Below are 19,867 nucleotides of genomic sequence, written 5' to 3' on the forward strand. Positions count from 1 at the left end.
AGAAAAATTATCCGTACACCTCGACATGAAAACAATAAACTGAGAAATTTGTGATCAAATAACTTATTATGTATACAAAAGTTTTATTTAATATTTTTACTGCACTTTCCATACGTTTTTTACTTTTAGTCAAACACTTTAAAAAAATTCCCAGAACAAAAACTAAACACAGTTACTTAAATTCAACGGAAAAAGTATCCGTACATATCAAAACGGGATATTTCCCTTGTAATATGGTGACAAATACATTCCCTTAAGCGCTTATATTGTATTGCATAATTGATCTCGAACTTGACGGTTGACCTTAGTGTTATTATAATTTTTCATTGTGCATAAATTCGCGATGACCCCTAAAATTAAAGAAATTAGTGCTGGAGAAAGAAAAATTATTCTTAAACTCAGAAAAGAAGGCAAATCATTCCGAGAAATAGGTAAAATGATAAGAAGGACACATTCTTCTGTGCAGTATGTGGTGGAAGCATTCAAAAAAACTAAGTCGATTGTGCCAAAGCCACGCTCTGGTCTACCAAGTATATTAACCGTTCAAGAAAAACGAACAATATTACAGTCAGTAAAAGCAAATCCTCGACTTACTGCCTCGTTCGTTATTCTAACCAGTTTTATGCCGAATATGTCGGTCAGTGAGTATTAATATTTTTTATACTCTTGCAACTTGTTGCTACGGAGTATAATAGTTTTGTTCACCTAACGGTTGTTTGGATCACCTAAAACTAATCGAGTTAGATATAGGGTTATCTATATATGTACATATATGTATATAAATGAAACTCGTTTCCCGTTGTCACACCATAACTTGAGAACGGCTGTACCGATTTGGCTGTTTTTTTTGTAGTTTTCTAATACTCTGTAGAAGGTTCTTACGGAAAAAAATATTAAGAAAATGTCTTAGAAAGATTGAAAAAATACATTTAATTTTGCATATTTTAAAAAACGCTCGTAACGAATGTCATCGTCATTCACAGCCGTAGACTATATTGAAAGAGCATCGTTTGTTCGGAAATTCGGTTACTTAATTAAATTCTATCGCACTAATTTACTAATTTTTAAAAATTACTCGCAACAATTAAATGTACCGACTTTAACGGTAATATTATTAATACCAGTGATGATTTCATTTCAATGTAAGTATTTAATAATAATGAAATACATATGTATACTATGAGTTAGATTTTAGAATAGTAGAACTTAGATTTCATATACTAACTGCAACCAAATACGAAATGCCCTAAACTTCCACCAATTTCAGCACTATTGTACACGCACAAAATTAATTAATTGCCCGTATTTTCCCAGTCGCACAAACTATTTATTTAAATCATAACTGGCGGTAATCGAGCTATATAGACAGAAAAAAATGCTGAAATTAGTTTTGATAATAACATTTTACTAAATTAAACTGCTTACTAAATATAATTTAATTATACCTTAGCCACAGCAAAGCGTGGCCGGGGTCTTCTAGTATATATAATATATAAATGATCAGGATGAAGAAATGAGTTGAAATCCGGGTGACTGTCTGTCCGTCTGTGCAAGCTGTAACTTGAGTAAAAATTGAGATATATTTATGAAACTTGGTACACATGCTTCTTGGTACCGTAAGACGGTTGGTATTGTAGATGGGCGTAATCGGAAAACTGTCACGCCTACAAAACACCATTAATCAAAAACAAATAAATTGCCATGACTAAGCTCCACAACAAGATACAAGAATCTTATTTGGTATATAGAATCATATTAGGGAGTAGCATCTGCAGTTAAAATTTTTTTTTTAAGTAGGCGTGGTCCCGCCCTCTAATAAGTTTAATGTGCATATCTCCTATACCACTGAAGCTATAATAACAAAATTCGCTGGGAACAAATGTTTTTAGCATCTCTATCGAATATCAAATGAAAATGGGTGAAATCGGGTGAAAACCCATATCTGGGGATCTGCTTAACCGATTTTAACCAAATTCGGTAGATTCGATATTCCTCTAATATTCGTTATAGTGCGAAAATGGGCGAAATCGGATTACAACCACGCCTATTTCCCATATAACATCATTTTAAATTCCATCTAATTTTTTCACTTTCCAGTATGCAAATCAATCAACAATGATTATATCGGCGTAAAACTCTACGTGAATAATACGTTTAAAGCAGAGAACTTAAAACAATGAGAAGGTGCAGGTTCGACAGCGAACAATTTGTAGGAATTTATCAAGGAGTTCACCACAGATGCACGAGAAACAAATAACATTTTTCGCTTTTATAACAGCGGTGAATCTGTAAACATACGCTCTCTTAACATAACCAAACGGCGAATATTGAAGAGAATATACTATGTATGCCAAACTGGGAATATTGATATGCTATTTGAAACATATTCCTTTTATTGAACTATTATTTATTATTTTTTAAATTATTAAAAAGTCAATCTGTCGAAGAACTGACGCGACGACAAAGCGTCACAACATTGTGTTGTTGGTAGAAAATCCGAGATGTGCCATACACACTCTTACAAACATACATCGCATATGGGCAAGTGCAAAGTCAATGTGTGTACAAAAAATTCAAACGTACTTACGTAAATTCTTTGACAAATACAGTCAATCCCGGTTAAGTGCCAAAACCAAAGATGCAGATTTTTTTTGCTTTGTAGTACATAAGCGATTGTGGTACTTAAGCGAGTGGTACCAAAAAAAAATTATTTCTATGTATTTAAAAAAAATTACCGTTTTCTTTAAAAAATTAAGAAAAAAAAAGTGAGATGCAGCAAGACACCGGCAGATAAGAGGGATTGGAGGAGTGATACTTAACCGGGGTTTACTGTATACATAAATCAGAGGAATATTGAATATTTTCTCTAAAAAGTTTCTTGAATTGTAAATCGACAAATTTACTATGTTGTCACTTTTATTCTAAAATATTTTAATACTCATATTTGAGGGGTTGTCACTTTTCCCTTCTAGAGGGAATATCAGAAATTTGTTCAATTTATGATTTTTAGCTTTTGCCATCGTCGCGAAAAGACGCTTGTTGGCAAACGCATGCTCGGGGAGATGTGTAAGGCGTTTGCTTTTATGAATGAAACGACTTAGCTTATTGCTTGTGCGCCAGCGTTCATGAATGAAAATGTTGTTGGTGTGTGATTTACTACAAATTTAGGATTTGTCAATTTGGCTGCCATATTGATTTCTGGTGCTGATGCTATTTGAGACAATTGTTGTTTTTGTACAACAATGTTTGTATTTTTCTTATTGGCTGACGTACTTACATTTGTACGCTTAAATGTATGTAGATTTGTGTATGCATTACTTATTTTGCGCGGTCATATGCATATTTGTACATACATACTTACATATAGAGCAGTGCGCTCACATGTATTTATTGATAATTGATAATATATTATTATATTATATAATATAACATATTGATGTACATACATAAATTATTAATTCTGTAAATATTGAAATTAGAAAATTATGAAAACAGTAAAATATCATTTTTTGCATAATCTTTCACATTTTATCAATGTAGCATTTGTGCAAAAAAATAATAATTTATCAATTTTTCATCATAAAAATCGTTTATATGGCAAAAAATAATCATGCATATGTGAAGTGGCATTTGTATTTCTTGTTTTCTCATTCATTTCATTTCATTTTTCTCTTTATATTGGTAGATACGTATTTTGTCAGAGAACGTTGTTAAAAATTCTCATTTCTGTTAAATAACAGCAAAACTATACAGAAAGTGGTGAACTCCTTGATCTCAAATTTTCAGCCAACCAATCGAGCATCATACAAAATTCAATTTGCACCTTCTCATTGTTTTAAGTTCTCTGTTTAAAGTATGCCACCTTGTGACCAAAAATTATCTTAATTGAACCAAAACTGTTCAAGCCCCTAGGTACTGAATATTTGGACTCCAGTGTCTAAAGTTGACTTTTGACCGAAAATATTGGTCAACATAGAACAAGGCGGCAAGATCCACAAACTTTGCACTTCCTTACTTGTTATATATATGTATGTATGTATCTGTATGTGCATATGTGCGACCGCTCGGTCTTAGATGTTATCAAAAGTTTTAATTACCAAAGCAAATAAATACATATAAAGATATACATACATACAAGGTGCGTTCCAAAGTAAACAGGACTTTAAAAAAAAAGACTGAACAAATGGTTTTATTGGCAAAATCAATTAATTTTATTCAATATAGTCTCCTTCTGCTTTAATAGAGCTTTTTTCACTCACAAGCCTTTTGAATGGCCTCCATAACGCTTTCCTTTCATCGGCAAATGAATTTTTCCGAAAAGGTAGAACTCGCATGGTGCCATATCAGGTGAATAAGGGGAGTGGTTGATTGTTAAAATGTGATTTTTGGTCAAATAATCGCCACAAGCGTCGATCGATAAGACGGCGCATTATCGTGCACCAAACTTCCATCTTCGCGATATTCGGGCCGAACACGTCGAATACGGCGCACCAAACGCTTCAAAACTCCAAGGTAGAATACCGCATTAACTTTTTGGTCGGGACAAATTCTTTGTGGACAATACCTTTGGAATCATTAAAACAAATCAGTATTGTCTTCACTTTTGACTTCTCCAGGCGCAATTTTTTTGGTTTCGGCTCATTTCTCATTTATGTCCTCACGACCATTTTGAAAACGTCAAAACCATTCGTGCACTCTGCTACGGGATAGGTAATCATCGCCTTAAACTTGTTTCATCAATTGAAACATTTCGGTAAAAGTTTTACTAATTTTAAAACAAAATTTAATGTTGGCTCTTTGTTCGAAGCTCATTTTCGCACCGATGGCAAACACATACTGACACTTAAAACACAATAACTTCACTTCCAATAGATGAAATGTCATTAAATTTTTACTGACGGTCGATAAAGGATAGCAGATTCTAACGCACTAGTCGACATATAGATGGCGCCACTAGAGTTTACTTTGTTACTTTTTTACTGTTTACTTTGGAACGCACCTTGTATAACTCATCAAACCTATATTAGCTACAGATTCGGCAAACATGTTTACCAACGTCATAATGATCCATCTACTCGGGGGACCACAAAGCATGGTACCGCAGCACTATCCAAACCCTCTTTTCGGTATCTCAAACATTAATTTTTAATAAAATTTAAATAATAACCTACCAAATGCAAAAAAGGAAGTAGATTACTCACACAGAAATATAGTTATTACGGTTTGTTTTTGTAATGATACCCTGCATTTAAGTACTAACACAAACCTCACATTATTATATATTTCAAAAGATTGTATAAATACTGATGTAAAACTGTGAAGATAATTTTTTGTAGTAAAATCCTCCCTTCGTGCACAAATACCCCCCCGAAAAGTGGAACAACCGGCACACCATGAACATTCTCTATTACCAGAGAATGTTAATGAATAGAGAAGGAGCAAATGTTAAATGAAATCTTTTTGAGTACTAATTTGTAGTTCCAGGTGAGGGAACATCGAAAAATATAACTTCGAAAAAGAAAAATACACCACACAATATGCGAAATGCATAAATAGGCACAACGAATATTCCTATATGAAAAATCGTTGCGCATACCTATTTAGATTTATGTTTTCAATTTCTATGATATGACAAATTTATATTTATGAAAAGCCTTCTGAATTAAAAATCTGTATTATCGGTAAAAACCCCAGAATTCATAATAAAATAAACATTTAATAGGCTAGTTTTCCCACTTATGTATGTGCATTGAGTGTGTAATTGCTCATTGACCAAAAGATAACAATAAAACAGTGGCTAAGTGGCCGCGTTTCCATTTATATAGTGGCTTAGGACGTAGGCGTGAGGGAGTTAAGCTTAATCCGAATACGAGCATATACGTTCGAATCGTAAAATACGTAAAATTGAAATATTGTTTAATTCTTTTATTTTATTAATTGGAATTAATTAGCATATCTCAATTCAATTACTTAAATAGCATATTTTACTTTCAGAGATAATTAAAATATTTCAGGAAAACATGTTCATATGTTCATATGTTTAGGTTTATTGAATATTTCCTTTTTATGCGTATTTACACAAATGTGATAATCACACATACATTCTTAAATACACGTACGCTGATGCTTGCTTCTTCTTGCCCCGCACAAGCAATGACTTTTGTCCACACTTTTTGCTTTTTGCGAGTTGAACGATCGCAGGCAAGGATGGATTGGGGCGCACTGCCACATAATTATTTCAGATATATATTCTATTTATCGAATTTAGTTTAAAAACGATTATAGGTATGAATATATGTGTATTTATATATATATATATATAATATATATTAGATTACGAAAATAGTTCATAAATGCGTCAGTATTTTTCAATACAAATTAAGCAACATAATAATATACTAAGAGTCCTCAGTTAGAACGCCTCTGTGTATAGTGGCAAGCCAACGAAATAACGGCGAGTTCACGCGGACATTGTGTTGTTGAAAAAAACCAAATGACGATTTTGTCGACAAACATACATACATATATACATATGAGCTCGCAAACATATTGACGCCGAATTTTGCGCATCGTGGCGGAGTTGACAACATTTGTTTCAAGGGACAATTTTACGACAATGACGGTCGGCTATGTTGTCTCGTTTGTGCTTTTTGCAGTGGTTTGCTATTGAAAGTTGACTTATGCACTTTTGAAATATTGCGATTACCGATTGGGATGCATTTTCATAGCGTCGTATTTAGATAAAATGGGCTAAACGACAAACTATGAAACAATGATAATAAGTAAACATATGCAGTGTGCTTAGAATATATAGAAGTAGTTAAAGATTTTATATGAATGGCAATTTTATATAAATTTTATAATTTAATGCCATAAATATGGCATAATATGAAAAATATAAAAATAATATTTCAAATCGCTAAGAGGTCATGTTGCCAATTAACTACTTCTATATATTCTAAGCACTCCATATAGTACTTTTATATGTTTACTTATTATTATTATTTCATAGTTTGTCGATTTAGCCAATTTTATCTTAATACGACGTTATGAAAATGCAATCGGTAAGCGCATTATTTCAAAAGAGCATAAGTCAACTTTCAATAGCAAACCACTGCAAAAAGAAGAAACGAGACAACATAGCCGACCGTCATTGTCGCAAAATTGTCCCTTGAAACAAATGTTGTCAACTCCGCGACGATTCACACAATTTGGTGTCAATATGTATGCGAGCTCATATATGCATGTATGTATGTATATACATATGTATGTTTGTGGACAAAGTCGTCATTTGGTTTTTTTCAACAACACAATGTCTGCGCGAACTCGCCGTTATTTCGTTGGCTTGCCACTATACACAGAGGCGTTCTAACTGAGGACTCTTAGTATATTATTATGTTGCTTAATTTGTATTGAAAAGTACTAATGCATTAATGATTAATTTTCGTAATATAATTAATATACACGTAAAAATATAAATACCAATAAATTCAAACCTATAATCGTTTTTAAACTAAATTCGATAAATAAAATATATATCTGAAATAATTATGTGGCAGTGCGCCCCAATCCCTCCTTGCCTGCGATCGTTCAACTCGCAAAAAGCAAAAAGTGTGGACAAAAGTCATTGCTTGTGCGGGGCAAGAAGAAGCAAGCATCAGCGTACGTGTATTTAAGAATGTATGTGTGATTATCACATTTGTGTAAATACGCATAATAAGGAAATATTCAATAAACCTAAACATATGAACATATTTTCCTGATATATTTTAATTATATTAGGAAGTAAAATATGATATTAAAGAAATTGAATTATGATATGCTTAGACTCCAATTAATAAAATAAAAAAATTAAATAAAATTTAATTTACATGAGTTATAGGATTAGAACGTATAGGTTCGTATTCGGAATGTGCTTAACCCCTTCCTGCTTATGACCTCAGCCACCACAAAAGTGGAAACGCGGCCGCTTGGCCACCGTTTTATTGTTCTCCTTTGCTCAATAAGCAATTACTCAGGCAAGGCACATACATAAGTTGGAAAAATTGCCTATTAAATGTTTATTTTATTATGAATTCTGGGGTTTTTACCGGTAATACAGATTTTTAATTCAGAAGGCTTTTCATAGTTATAAATTTGTCATATCATAGAAATTGAAAACATAAATCTAAATAAGTATGCGCAACGATTTTTCATTTAGGAATATTCGATGTGTCTATTTATAGCATTTCGCATATTATGTGGTGTATTTTTCTTTTTCAATGTTCCCTCATCTGGAATTACAAATTAGTACACAAAAAGATTTAATTTAACATTTGCTCCTTCTCTATTCATTGATGTTCTCTGACATTACGTTCTCTGTTTATATGAGTAGTAAATATAGTTACATAAACTTTAAAATAAAAAAATATGAAGATATGTTAAAAAGTATGCTTACGTTTAACCTGAGCGCTTTTTGTTGGTCGAAGAATTTCGGGTTTTTCTAACGATTTAAAATTGTTTTCTTCCATCATGCGTGAGGATGATCGCGTTGCGATCCTCGACCCATAGTACTCTTCATTTCTGCTCTCAGCTCGGCTTGAGGAAAATATAGATCTATGATCGTCGTGTTTCCTCCTTTCTAACCTTGAGCTTGCTGTACTTCTCAAACTATCTCCGTAATTGTCATATGAAGAACCTCTGTCATACTCTCGAGTAGTCGAACTCACTTGCAAAAAAGAAGATGTAATTCAGTGTTGTACATATAAGTATGTATATTTGACATATGCATGCATATTGTGGTATGTATTATACATATACATATGTATGTATGAATCTCATCAGTATTAATGACTAAACATAAATATACATGTCCAATTTTAGCAACATGTTCGATTTAATTAATATTTAGCGTCTGAATACTTATTTAATTTATATTTATGTAAGATATTGAATAATTGCTATGATTTATGTACTACTCAGGTATATAAATAACATGTGTATATATTTTACAGGGTATAAAAATAAAAGGACAACATTGTTTTATGATATTATTGGGTATTTATGTCCAGGTGATTGATTTGTGAAATCTAAAATTATAAATTTATCTTTAAGCATTTTATTTCCAAGTTGTATATGGTACATATGTATGTATGTGTCCCTATCTGGTATAAACTACTTCAAGTATATGCATGCAGTGTAATGACACCCTAACACCAATATATGATATAAAGTCGCAATAAGACTTTAACTAAATTAATTAAAATTAATTAATTAAAACACAAGTCTTATTCGATCATAATACTTGTAGATTCCTTATTGGACCTAGACTTGCTGATCATTCGCGAAAGTTGCGATATATCTATTCTGCTTTATTGTATTCAATTTCAAAGGCAAAGGGTAAAACCAATGCTAAATAATCGGTAGTTTAATCAAAAAAAAAAAAACATTCATTAAAATGATAACAATGTTTCTAATAATTTTTAATTTTGAAAAGTTGAAATAAATTTCATCAGGTTAATACCTGATAAACAATTCAGAACAAGATCGATCGATTACATGGAAATGATATACAAGTACTAAATAGTGCTGAATAGAGCTCACGCAGGAGTTTAAAACTTAAACATAAAGTTGCTGAAAGGACTTGCTAAGAGCATCACAATTCGTCGAACAAGTAATGACACATTTTTTTTATTGATTTTATGGCATATTAAAACAACTGACTTTTAAACTTTCAATACTTAATCAAAAGAATAAATATACTAGCTCCCAATTGATAAATGTTTTTTATCATTTTCAATTGAAAACTAATCATACGAAGCATGGCATCATAAAATATTTCATTACATGTTTTCTTTAATTTTCATTGTTTTTCAATCTGTTCACATATTTTTCTGTAGGATTTCAATTTAGCCGTCCCATTTTGACAGTTGCCTGAGTTCAGGAGATTTTGCCGTTTAGCAATTGCGCTGTCATTTCCAGTGCGAGATGAGTTGGGCATCTCTTTATCTCTGGTAAAAGTTCAGTTATGCATACATAGCACAGCACTGCATAGAGCACACAATGTGAAATATCAAAAATGAAAATGCACAATTAAAGTGCAGTGCTACCAACTTGACGTTTCCCTCCTAATTTTAGGAGTTGAAAGAGATGAATTGGAGTTTTTTAGAGGTACTTTCAGGAGTTTTCTTTACTTTAAATGTTAATTTTTTTTACTGAAAAATAGGTTACAGGTAACGTTTACAAGTTGTTGGGCACTTCTCATTTTTTTACACTGACAATTTGACCTATTGCTGTTATTTTCAAATCTTGTTGAAAGGGATAACTTTGAACCAGTTATACTACATATTTGAAAATCTATTTTCGTTATACAAAAATTTGTAGCACCGACTTGTTGTACTATGTCTTTTAGAGAAATTGATAGATTCGGAACTGATTGAGTCTAATTCCAAGATCATTTGATGACACCGCTTCAGAAAAGATAATATACTTGAAGTATTAGAAAAAAATAAATATGGTTAAAAAGGTTGCTAAATGATTTTTATCTTTTATTTATAATTTGAAACTTATTATTAATTCAATAATGTGTGATTATTTATATTTATAAATATTCTTAAAATTGAATATATTACTTATATAAGAATAATTTATTATTTATTTTAATAATAAATAATTTTTTAGGGGAATTTCGGGGGTTTTTGTTGGAGTTTTTAAAAGAAAAAATTTTGGAAACATTGTTGAAGTGGCACAACAGACGCAATGGGAGAAGTGAGAAAGATAGCAGCGATGAAATGTCACACAGCATAGAAATCAAAGTTTAATAGATTTATTTGTCATGCCCTGCGTAGTAGCCAAATACATGCAAAACATATTAGATAGATTATTTATTTGACAGTACTCATGTATGGCAGTGCTATGTTATGTATGCATAACAGCGCATTAAGCGTACACAATTGTGCTATGAAATGCTGACTACTGCTATAAACGCCCTAACACAATGTCATTTTGTGAGAGTCGTTAGGTTGTGGTCGTGCCCATCCCTGATCCAGTGTTGTCACAGCAGGACATTTTTGGTTACAAAAATGTCTACCAAATCTGTTGCAAAACTACCAAATTTTCTTATCACCAAAACATTGGGTTTTATTTAACTTCACATTTAGAAAAATATGTTCATACAAATAAACCTTATAGATCAATTAAATTTAGCAACATGCACACCCTTTTTCCAGTGGACATTTCCAGCAGGTGTATTGCTACGAAATGCGCTCTAAGGTTCAAGGAAGCTGGGTATATAAATGGGTCCGAAATTCTCTCCTCCTTCTGACGTGGGATATGAGAATGGGGAGGAGTTGCTGCAGAAGATGAGAGTCGAGCTTTTTCACGGATGGGTCGAAGCTAAGGGGGAGATTGGAGGGGGAGTTTTCTGTAAGGAGGCCTTGGACAATCTTAGCTTTAGGCTACTGGATCATTGTAGGGTTTTTCAATCAGAAGCCACCGCTATTAAGGTAGCGGTAGACGTATTGTTCACACCGCAGCTTCTTTCATGGAGGTGAGCAATTACTTTGACGGCAGATCGCCAATACTAACGCAGAGCTCGCTAACTGTACGCTCAAACCTAGTCAAGGAGTTTTGTCTCCACTTGAAACAGTATCAAGCTACTTCAGTATCAGACTCGTTTGGGTGCCAGAGTTGGATCTCCATTGACGCCTTGCGTTCTAGCACTTGATCAATGGACCTCGCGTGAGCGGTTTAGGCGCTGGTCGACAACCCGCTCCTTTTCGACAGCAACATCTTTTTGGCCTAGAGTAGAATGCAGGAGATGTACTTAACTTCTTGCTCATAGCAAGTTCATTATGACGCAATAGTAGGGGTTCTGACTGGATATTGTCCAATAGGCATTCATTCGGTAAGGCTAAATCAAGTCGGACACTAGTTGTCAAAGTTATATGGAGGAGTGTGAGGTGAAAACATCCATGCACTTTCTCCTCCATTGCTTAGCTTTTGCAAGATCGAGGTTGAAACATCTCGGCACTTTTACCTACGGCGAACCAGAAGACATAGCCGAAACTGACATTAGCAGACTCAACAAATTTGTGAAAGGCTCAAAGCGCTTTGTCGATTTGTAAGTTTCATATGATCTATTATATAGTAGTTTTGGATTGGCATTCTAAGTAGTCCAAGTGAGATCCCAGTTAAGATCGATCTCTTAACCTAACCTAACCTAACACCCTTCCTTTTCTTCAAGCCAATCGAATATCTTTAACCAGTCAAATTTTCGCTTTGAAGCTCAGGCGAGCATTTATCACAACAAAGTCAAGTTATCAGACCAAAACGACAATGCTGCCCTGATCATGGACAACATGATATAAAATTCTTTGATCTTATAACATTTGTTTTTTCATTTTTTTTTTGTATTTCTAGGGTATTTTTGCTTCCATTCCACAAAAAAGTATACATAATTAACATTAGTTTTAGATGCTAGATATCCTACATTAGGCCCTAGTATATGTATGTATGTACATATATATTTTAGTCATAAAAGGTTTTTAAAACTAACTTGTAAATTACAATATTTTAATATTTTAAAACACTTACATGTTTTAAACAATCTAAACATTAAACTTACTTCTTTAGCAAAATATGTATACATATACATACTTACGTTGACATTTGATACTGCTAAGTGGCATTCACACGAGCAAAAAGAGTTCAGCAACTCGAATCGAGTTTTCTGTCCTTCCTTTTCATAAAATTTTCGAAAATGTTTGTGTTTTTCGGCGAGAGAATGTTAATGAATAGAGAAGGAGCAAATGTTAAATGAAATCTTTTTGAGTATTAATTTGTAGTTCCAGATGAGGGAACATCGAAAAAGAAAAATACACCACATAATATGCGAAATGCTTAAATAGACACATCGAATATTCCTAAATGAAAAATCGTTGCGCATACTTATTTAGATTTATGTTTTCAATTTCTATGATATGACAAATTTATAACTATGAAAAGCCTTCTGAATTAAAAATCTGTATTACCGGTAAAAACCCCAGAATTCATAATAAAATAAACATTTAATAGGCAATTTTTCCAACTTATGTATGTACGTTGCGTGAGTAATTGCTTATTGAACAGGGGATAACAATAAAACGGTGACTAAGCGGCCGCGCTTCCACTTTTGTAGTGGCTTAGGTAGTAAGCGTGAAGGAGTTAAGCTTAATCCGAATACGAGCCTATACGTTCGAATCGTAAAATAAATAAAATTAAAGTTTTATTTAATTTTTTTATTTTATTGATTGGAATTTATTAGCATATCTCAATTCAATTACTTAAATAGCATATTTTACTTTCTGAGATAATTAAAATATTTCAGGAAAATATGTTCATATGTTTAGGTTTATTGAATATTTCCTTATTATGCGTATTTACACAAATGTGATAATCACACATACATTCTTAAATACACGTACGCAAATGCTTGCTTCTTCTTGCCCCGCACAAGCAATGACTTTTGTCCACACTTTTTGCATTTTGCGAGTTGAACGATCGCAGGCAAGGAGGGGTTAGGGGCGCACTGCCACATAATTATTTCAGATATATATTCATAGAGAACTGATATTCTTATATTCTCTGATATAATCAGAGAATGTTAATGAATAGCGAAGGAGCAAATGTTAGCTGTACTAAAATGTTAATTAAGATGAGGGAACATCGAAAACGCGCAAGTTCGAAAATAAAATTTCACCATCTTATCAATTTACGCAACGAACTACACCACTCTATAAGCAAAATGTATATACATACATAAGCACAGATGTTCTTTGGTATGCGCATAAAGAAAAATTTAAATAATAAAATGGAAAGAAATTGGCTTTGGACAAGAAAATATTAATAATGAGGGAAATAATAAGAAAATAGAATTAAAATATCATTCAATAAAAAAGGTTCATAAAAATAATAAAATAGTATATAAAAATATAATAGGATTTGAACTTAGGCAAAATATTTCACGTTGAAATAAACAAGTTTGATATACAAGCACCACCACAGACAATATTTAAGCCAATTTGTCTAATCTGTGAACTCAAACAGCTAATGTTGTTTACATGCTTCAAATGTTCATATGTCTATATGTGAATATTCTTGAAATTGCCTTCCTTCATTCGCATGTCCAAATATATTTGCATATACATATGTACACATATGTACATATGAAGTCCCTCAATATGTCTTTCGCAAAAAATCAAACATTCGCGCAAGTGACAAAAAAACGTAGACGCACCATCATCAGCCAATAATATTCAAGCGAACTCTCGGCATATTTTCTAAGTATTTCATATTACAACGACAACAAATTCATTCATAAGGAACGTGCGTCTGCTTCAAAGCAAAGTGCGTTCGTTCATAACTTTGCACCGAGCTATTTTTTCTGTGCGCCTGGTAAACCACATTTGGTTTTCATATAGAGATCCTACCGCAAATGCCCGAAAATAAAAATGAATGAAATTGAATTTGAATGTCTGATCCTACCATTCACCTCGCTTTTGTATTTTGCCCACAAGCTGCCTGCTCACAACGATGCTAAAAATCAGAAATTCAAGAATTTGTCTCATGTTCCCTTCAGAAAGGAGAATTGGCAATATGACCTGTTAGCGAGTTAAAATAATATTTTTATTTTATTCATATTATGCACTATATATGGCATTAAATTAAAAAATGTATATAAAATTGCCATTCATATGAAAACTTTAACTACTTCTATATATTCTAAGCACTCTCCATATAGTACTTTTATATGTTTACTTATTATCATTATTTCATAGTTTGTCGATTTAGCCCATTTTATCTAAAAACGACGCTATGAAAATGCAGACCAATCGTTAATCTTAGCATTTCAAAAGAGCATAAGTCAATTTTCAACAGCAAAGCCCTGCAAAAAGGACAAACGAGACAACATAGCCGATCGACATTGTCGCAAAATTGTCCATTGAATCAAATTTTGTCAACTCCGCGACAATTCACACAGTTCGGTGTCAATATGTATGAGAGCTCATATGTGTGGATGTATGTATGTAATTTTGTCATTGTTAAAACACCTTTGTGAGCAGGTGCATTGTCTTGATGAAAAATTACTTTTGTGTGCTGCAACCCAGGTATTTTCTCACGAATTTTTCATTCAGTTGATACAAAAGGCTGCAATAATATTCAGAGTAGATTGTTTATCTTTCTGAAAAACTTGTTTTTTATCCAGTTTTTGCTGAATTGTTAGTTATTGGCAATAACTTTCCAAACCGCTTTTTCAAATATAATTCTCCATGTAAAATTTGAAGTATACATTCGTCTGAGATGCCTATGGCAGAAGCAATTTCACGCTTAGTCAAACTTGGATCTTCACTAATAATAATATGAACTTGCGGAATGATTTCTGGTTGCAGCAGCCCAAAATTCAACGGTGCGTTTTGAAGGTGAGGACCTTATACACTTCTATTAATTGTTTATAAATATCCTTTGCTTTTAAACCTTTCAAAACAAGGAATCTAATCACGCGATATTCAATTTTTTTTCCATATTAAACAAATACGAGTGTACTTAAAATGGCTTGTAAACAAATAATTAATTGACGGAATGACTTGTAACTTTGCATGTGTTCTTACAACAGATATACTAACTTGAGAAAAAAAAAAGCTGATATCAAAAAGCAGTGCGAAACGAAATTTCAAAGAACGACACAAATACTTTTGAATAACGTTCAACTAAAGTTTTTTTTTGCTAATTTAATTTAAAACGTTAGTCAGAAAACCTTGATATTTTACTATGACTTGTATTGTTCCTTTGTTATAGTTTTTTTATTTATATATTATTTTTTTATGTTATATGATATTTTAAAAATTTTATACTATGAATACACGTATTTAGGGATGTATTGTATATGCGTGATATAGACCTACTCCGGAACCGAGCACCTAAAAATAATATCGAAATGCAAAGTACCCAAAAGTTATATTTAAAATACCCAATCCATTTTCTTTCGACAGTGGCATTATTGACAAATATTATAAAAAATATGGGTTTTGACAGCTCTCTTTCGAATCAAATAGTTTCGTATCATGTCATCCTTGTCGTAGTCAAGCAACTGGCACAGTCTTCGTTTCTACGGTAAATAATTGTCGCAAGTCTGTGTGAAACACACGTATACACGTATACTATGCCAGCGGGCTGTGGGTTGCCGATCACTGGTTTAATGTCCTAACTCAAAAATATCTCTTAATTTCTCTTTTAAACAAGAAGATCAATAATATTTGAGTAACACGCTTCTTTAAGAAGAAAATCTATATTATGGACGACGATTAGACTTCAAAATTTTAATAATTTTTATGGGAACTGTTTTTTGCTCCTCCTGAACATTTGTCATTTTTCGAGTTGTGACTCTTTTGTAGTTAGTGTGCGATATATTTCATTTTCATATATATATTCACACTCCAAAAGCTCTTATAAAAATATCTGTAGATAAAATTAAGATTTATTTGCTATAATGATGTTGAATTTTGAGGCTACGTTGTATCTCATAAAGTTATAAAAACTGATCCAAAAAAACTACGAACGGTAAAAAACTACCCACACCCCAAGAATGTGCGACTACTTAGAGAATTTTTAGGATTAACGAGATACTATAAAAAATTTATAGAAAATTATGCAACAATAGCTAAACTATTAACGAACACTTAAAGGGAGAAAATGGTGAAATATCGTAGTATATGTCCAAGTATTAATCTTAATCAAAATGTAATAGCTGCCTATGAAACTTTGAAGCAAACATTGCCAGAACAAATCGAAGTTCAATCACATTTTGAGAAAAATTTAATTTGAAGTACTGATGCGTCTAATATAACTGCACCTACAGTTTTTCAACCAAATTTCGTGAAAGAGAAAACATGTTTAAACAAGATAAAATAAAAACCTAAAAAGTTGGTTATTTGAATTTTTCGCATAAATTTTGAGGTTATGCGAAAAAAGTCACAATACGACGGTTAAAGAGCTTTTCATTATCTGCAACATTCCTAACCCTTAAAAACTCAGCCACGGCCCTCTCCTTCATTTTCTCAGGTCAAGTATTAAATAATTTACCTAGTTCAGATGAGTCGAGGGACTCAACTGATTCCTTAATAGAAACTCAACATTCTACAGAAAGTAGCGATCAGTATCAAATTCACGAAACAAAAAAGCCATTGAATCATTTTAAGCAACAGATAATAATTGATAATGAGATGGAAGTATTTCCTACAGTAAAATTTGTATACACTAAACTGCAACAAATGTTATAATACGTTTTCAGAACCTGAAACAGTTCCTTCGTGGAAAGTGTTTTTGTCGAATGAAGAAGCTATTACAGCCGTAGACGGGTATTTTGCAGAGCTTCCGGAAAGTCATTATAGCGATGGCATAAAATTATTAGAGGATCGTTGGAATAAGTGTATTGAAATTAAGGGAAATTATGTTGAATAAATAAATAATAAATAAATATATTTCGCACCAAAAACAGTATTTTTGCATTTCGAGCACAGAAACTTTTTCACCAACCTGTATAGTTATAGATAATGAACCAGGCTTAATTACACTATAGTTCAAGTCCTTAATGGAACGGTTAAATATACAAATTTATTACAGAATGTTGTATACCACGTCACAGTACTAGTAGTGAACAATTAGAAAGAATTCAGTCAACATTAATATAAATTTCAAGATGCTTAAAGCAAGAATTAAGCTTAAATACTAATTTTGAATTAATTGTTCAACAATATATTCAATTTATACATTCAGTAACAGATAAAAGACCTAGTAATATTTTATTTAATTAAGAAACCCACGTACATTTAAATTACATGTTACAATATCACAAGTACAGGTTTCATAAGGAAGAACTAATATGTAAAAAAACTTTTGGAGAAACGAATAAATTAAATCCTAAATATAATAAAATAAATAGTATTAGATGATTTAGGATATAAAGTTAAAATACGAAGGGGAAACAGAATAATTCATAAAGGCAATATTAAAGTTTAATTTAATTACTTCATAGGCAGAAAAAATATATTCAAATTTTGTTGATATATTTTCATATCATTGTAAGCATATCGGGCATAATTTATATACACTAAAAAGAAATCTTGTGTCTAATTGATGAGAAATATTAAAAAGCTTTCATAAAAAAAAAATATACATATATATATAAGAATATATAGACGAACGTATCGAATACAAAACAAACAAGTAAGGAAGAGCTAAGTTCGGATGTGACCGAACATTTTATACTTTCGCAAAGTCAAATGGTATACACGTTTGAGATTTCTTTATGGATTGGCTGATATTTTCGGTAGAAGGTCAACTATAGGCACTGGGGTCCACATATTTAGTACTTAGGGGCTTGAACAGTTTTGGTTCGATTTAGACAATTTTTGGTCACAAGGTGGCATACTTTAAACGAATTATTGACGCAAACTGTTACCCCGATATAATCATTGTTGCTTGATATGCATAGTGGAAAGTGAAAGAATCAAGTGGAATTGAAAATGGTGTTATATGGGAAATAGACGTGGTTGTAGTCCGATTTCGCACTATAACATTCGCACTATAACATAGAAATATGAAAATAACGTAATGAACCGAATTTGGTTGAAATTGGTTAAGCAGATCTCAAGATATGGGTTTTCACCTAAAAGTGGGTTGTGCCACGCCCACTGTCTAATTTTGAACGCGGTTCCTATAAAGTCATCTCGTACCACCCCAGAGATAAAATTTAATGTCTCTGGCGTGTTTAGTGCTTGATTTATCGCGCTTTTAGTAGTTTTTAACAGTACCGTTATATGGGGAGTGGGCGGAGTTGCCACCCGATTTCAACTATTTTCACACCGTCAATAGAAGTGCTAAAAACATTTGCTTCCAGTGAGTTTTGTTATTATAGCATTAGCGGTTGAGAAGATATGCACATTAAACCTATTAGAGGCGGGACCACGTTCACTTAAAAATTTTTTTTTACTGCAGATGCCCCTCCCTAATGTGATCCTGTGTACCAAATAACAGTCTTGTATCTTATTGCAGAGCTTAGTTATGGAAAGTTATTTGTTTTTGATTAATGGCGTTTTGTGGGCGTGGCAGTGGTCCGATTACGCCCATCTGAAATACCAACCGTCTCACGGTACGAAGAAACATGTCTACCAAGATTCATAAAGATATCTCAATTTTTACTCAAGTTACGGACGGACGGACAGACAGTCACCCGGATTTCAACTCGTCTCTTCATCCTGATCATTTATGTATATATAACCCTATATCTAACTCGATTAGTTTTAGGTGATACAAACAACCGTTAGGTGAACAAAACTATTATACTCTGTAGCAACAGGTTGCGGGAGTATAAAAATACTAATGCATTAATGACTTATTGACGTAATATAATTAATAGATACGTAAAAATATAAATACAAATAAATTCATACCTATAATCGTTTTTAAAATAAATTCGATTAATAAAAACTATCTGAAATAATTATGTGGCAGTGCGCCCCTGACCCCTTCTTGCTTGCGATCGTTCAACTTGCTTCTCGCAAAAAGCAAGAAGGCGGACAAAAGTCACAGCTTGTGCGGGGCAAGAAGAAGCAAGCGTGTATTTACATGAGTTTTAGGATTCGAACCTATATGCTCGTATTCGAATTGAGCTTAACTCCTTCACGCTTACGACGTAAGCCACCACAAAAGTGGAAACGCAGCCGCTTAGCCTCCGTTTTATTGTTATCCTTTGTTCAATAAGCAATTACTCACACAACGCACATACATAAGTTGGAAAAATTGCCTATTAAATGTTTATTTTATTATGAATTCTGGGGTTTTTACCGGTAAT

The 19,867-nt window shown here is 32.6% G+C and overlaps 1 protein-coding gene across 8 annotated transcripts in view; it reads right to left on the bottom strand.

Annotated features, from left to right (window-relative positions):
• Nucleotides 1-19,867, bottom strand: part of Obsc (Obscurin) — a 358,871-nt gene that overhangs the window by 215,669 nt on the left and 123,335 nt on the right. For all 8 annotated transcript variants that reach the window (XM_070108137.1, XM_070108138.1, XM_070108141.1 and 5 more), the window contains one exon: nt 8,438-8,707. In XM_070108137.1, the coding sequence (XP_069964238.1) occupies nt 8,438-8,707 (270 nt within the window). The remainder of the gene's footprint in view (nt 1-8,437; nt 8,708-19,867) is intronic.

Source organism: Bactrocera oleae, chromosome 4, assembly GCF_042242935.1.
Source record: "Bactrocera oleae isolate idBacOlea1 chromosome 4, idBacOlea1, whole genome shotgun sequence".
Lineage (NCBI taxonomy): Eukaryota > Metazoa > Arthropoda > Insecta > Diptera > Tephritidae > Bactrocera > Bactrocera oleae.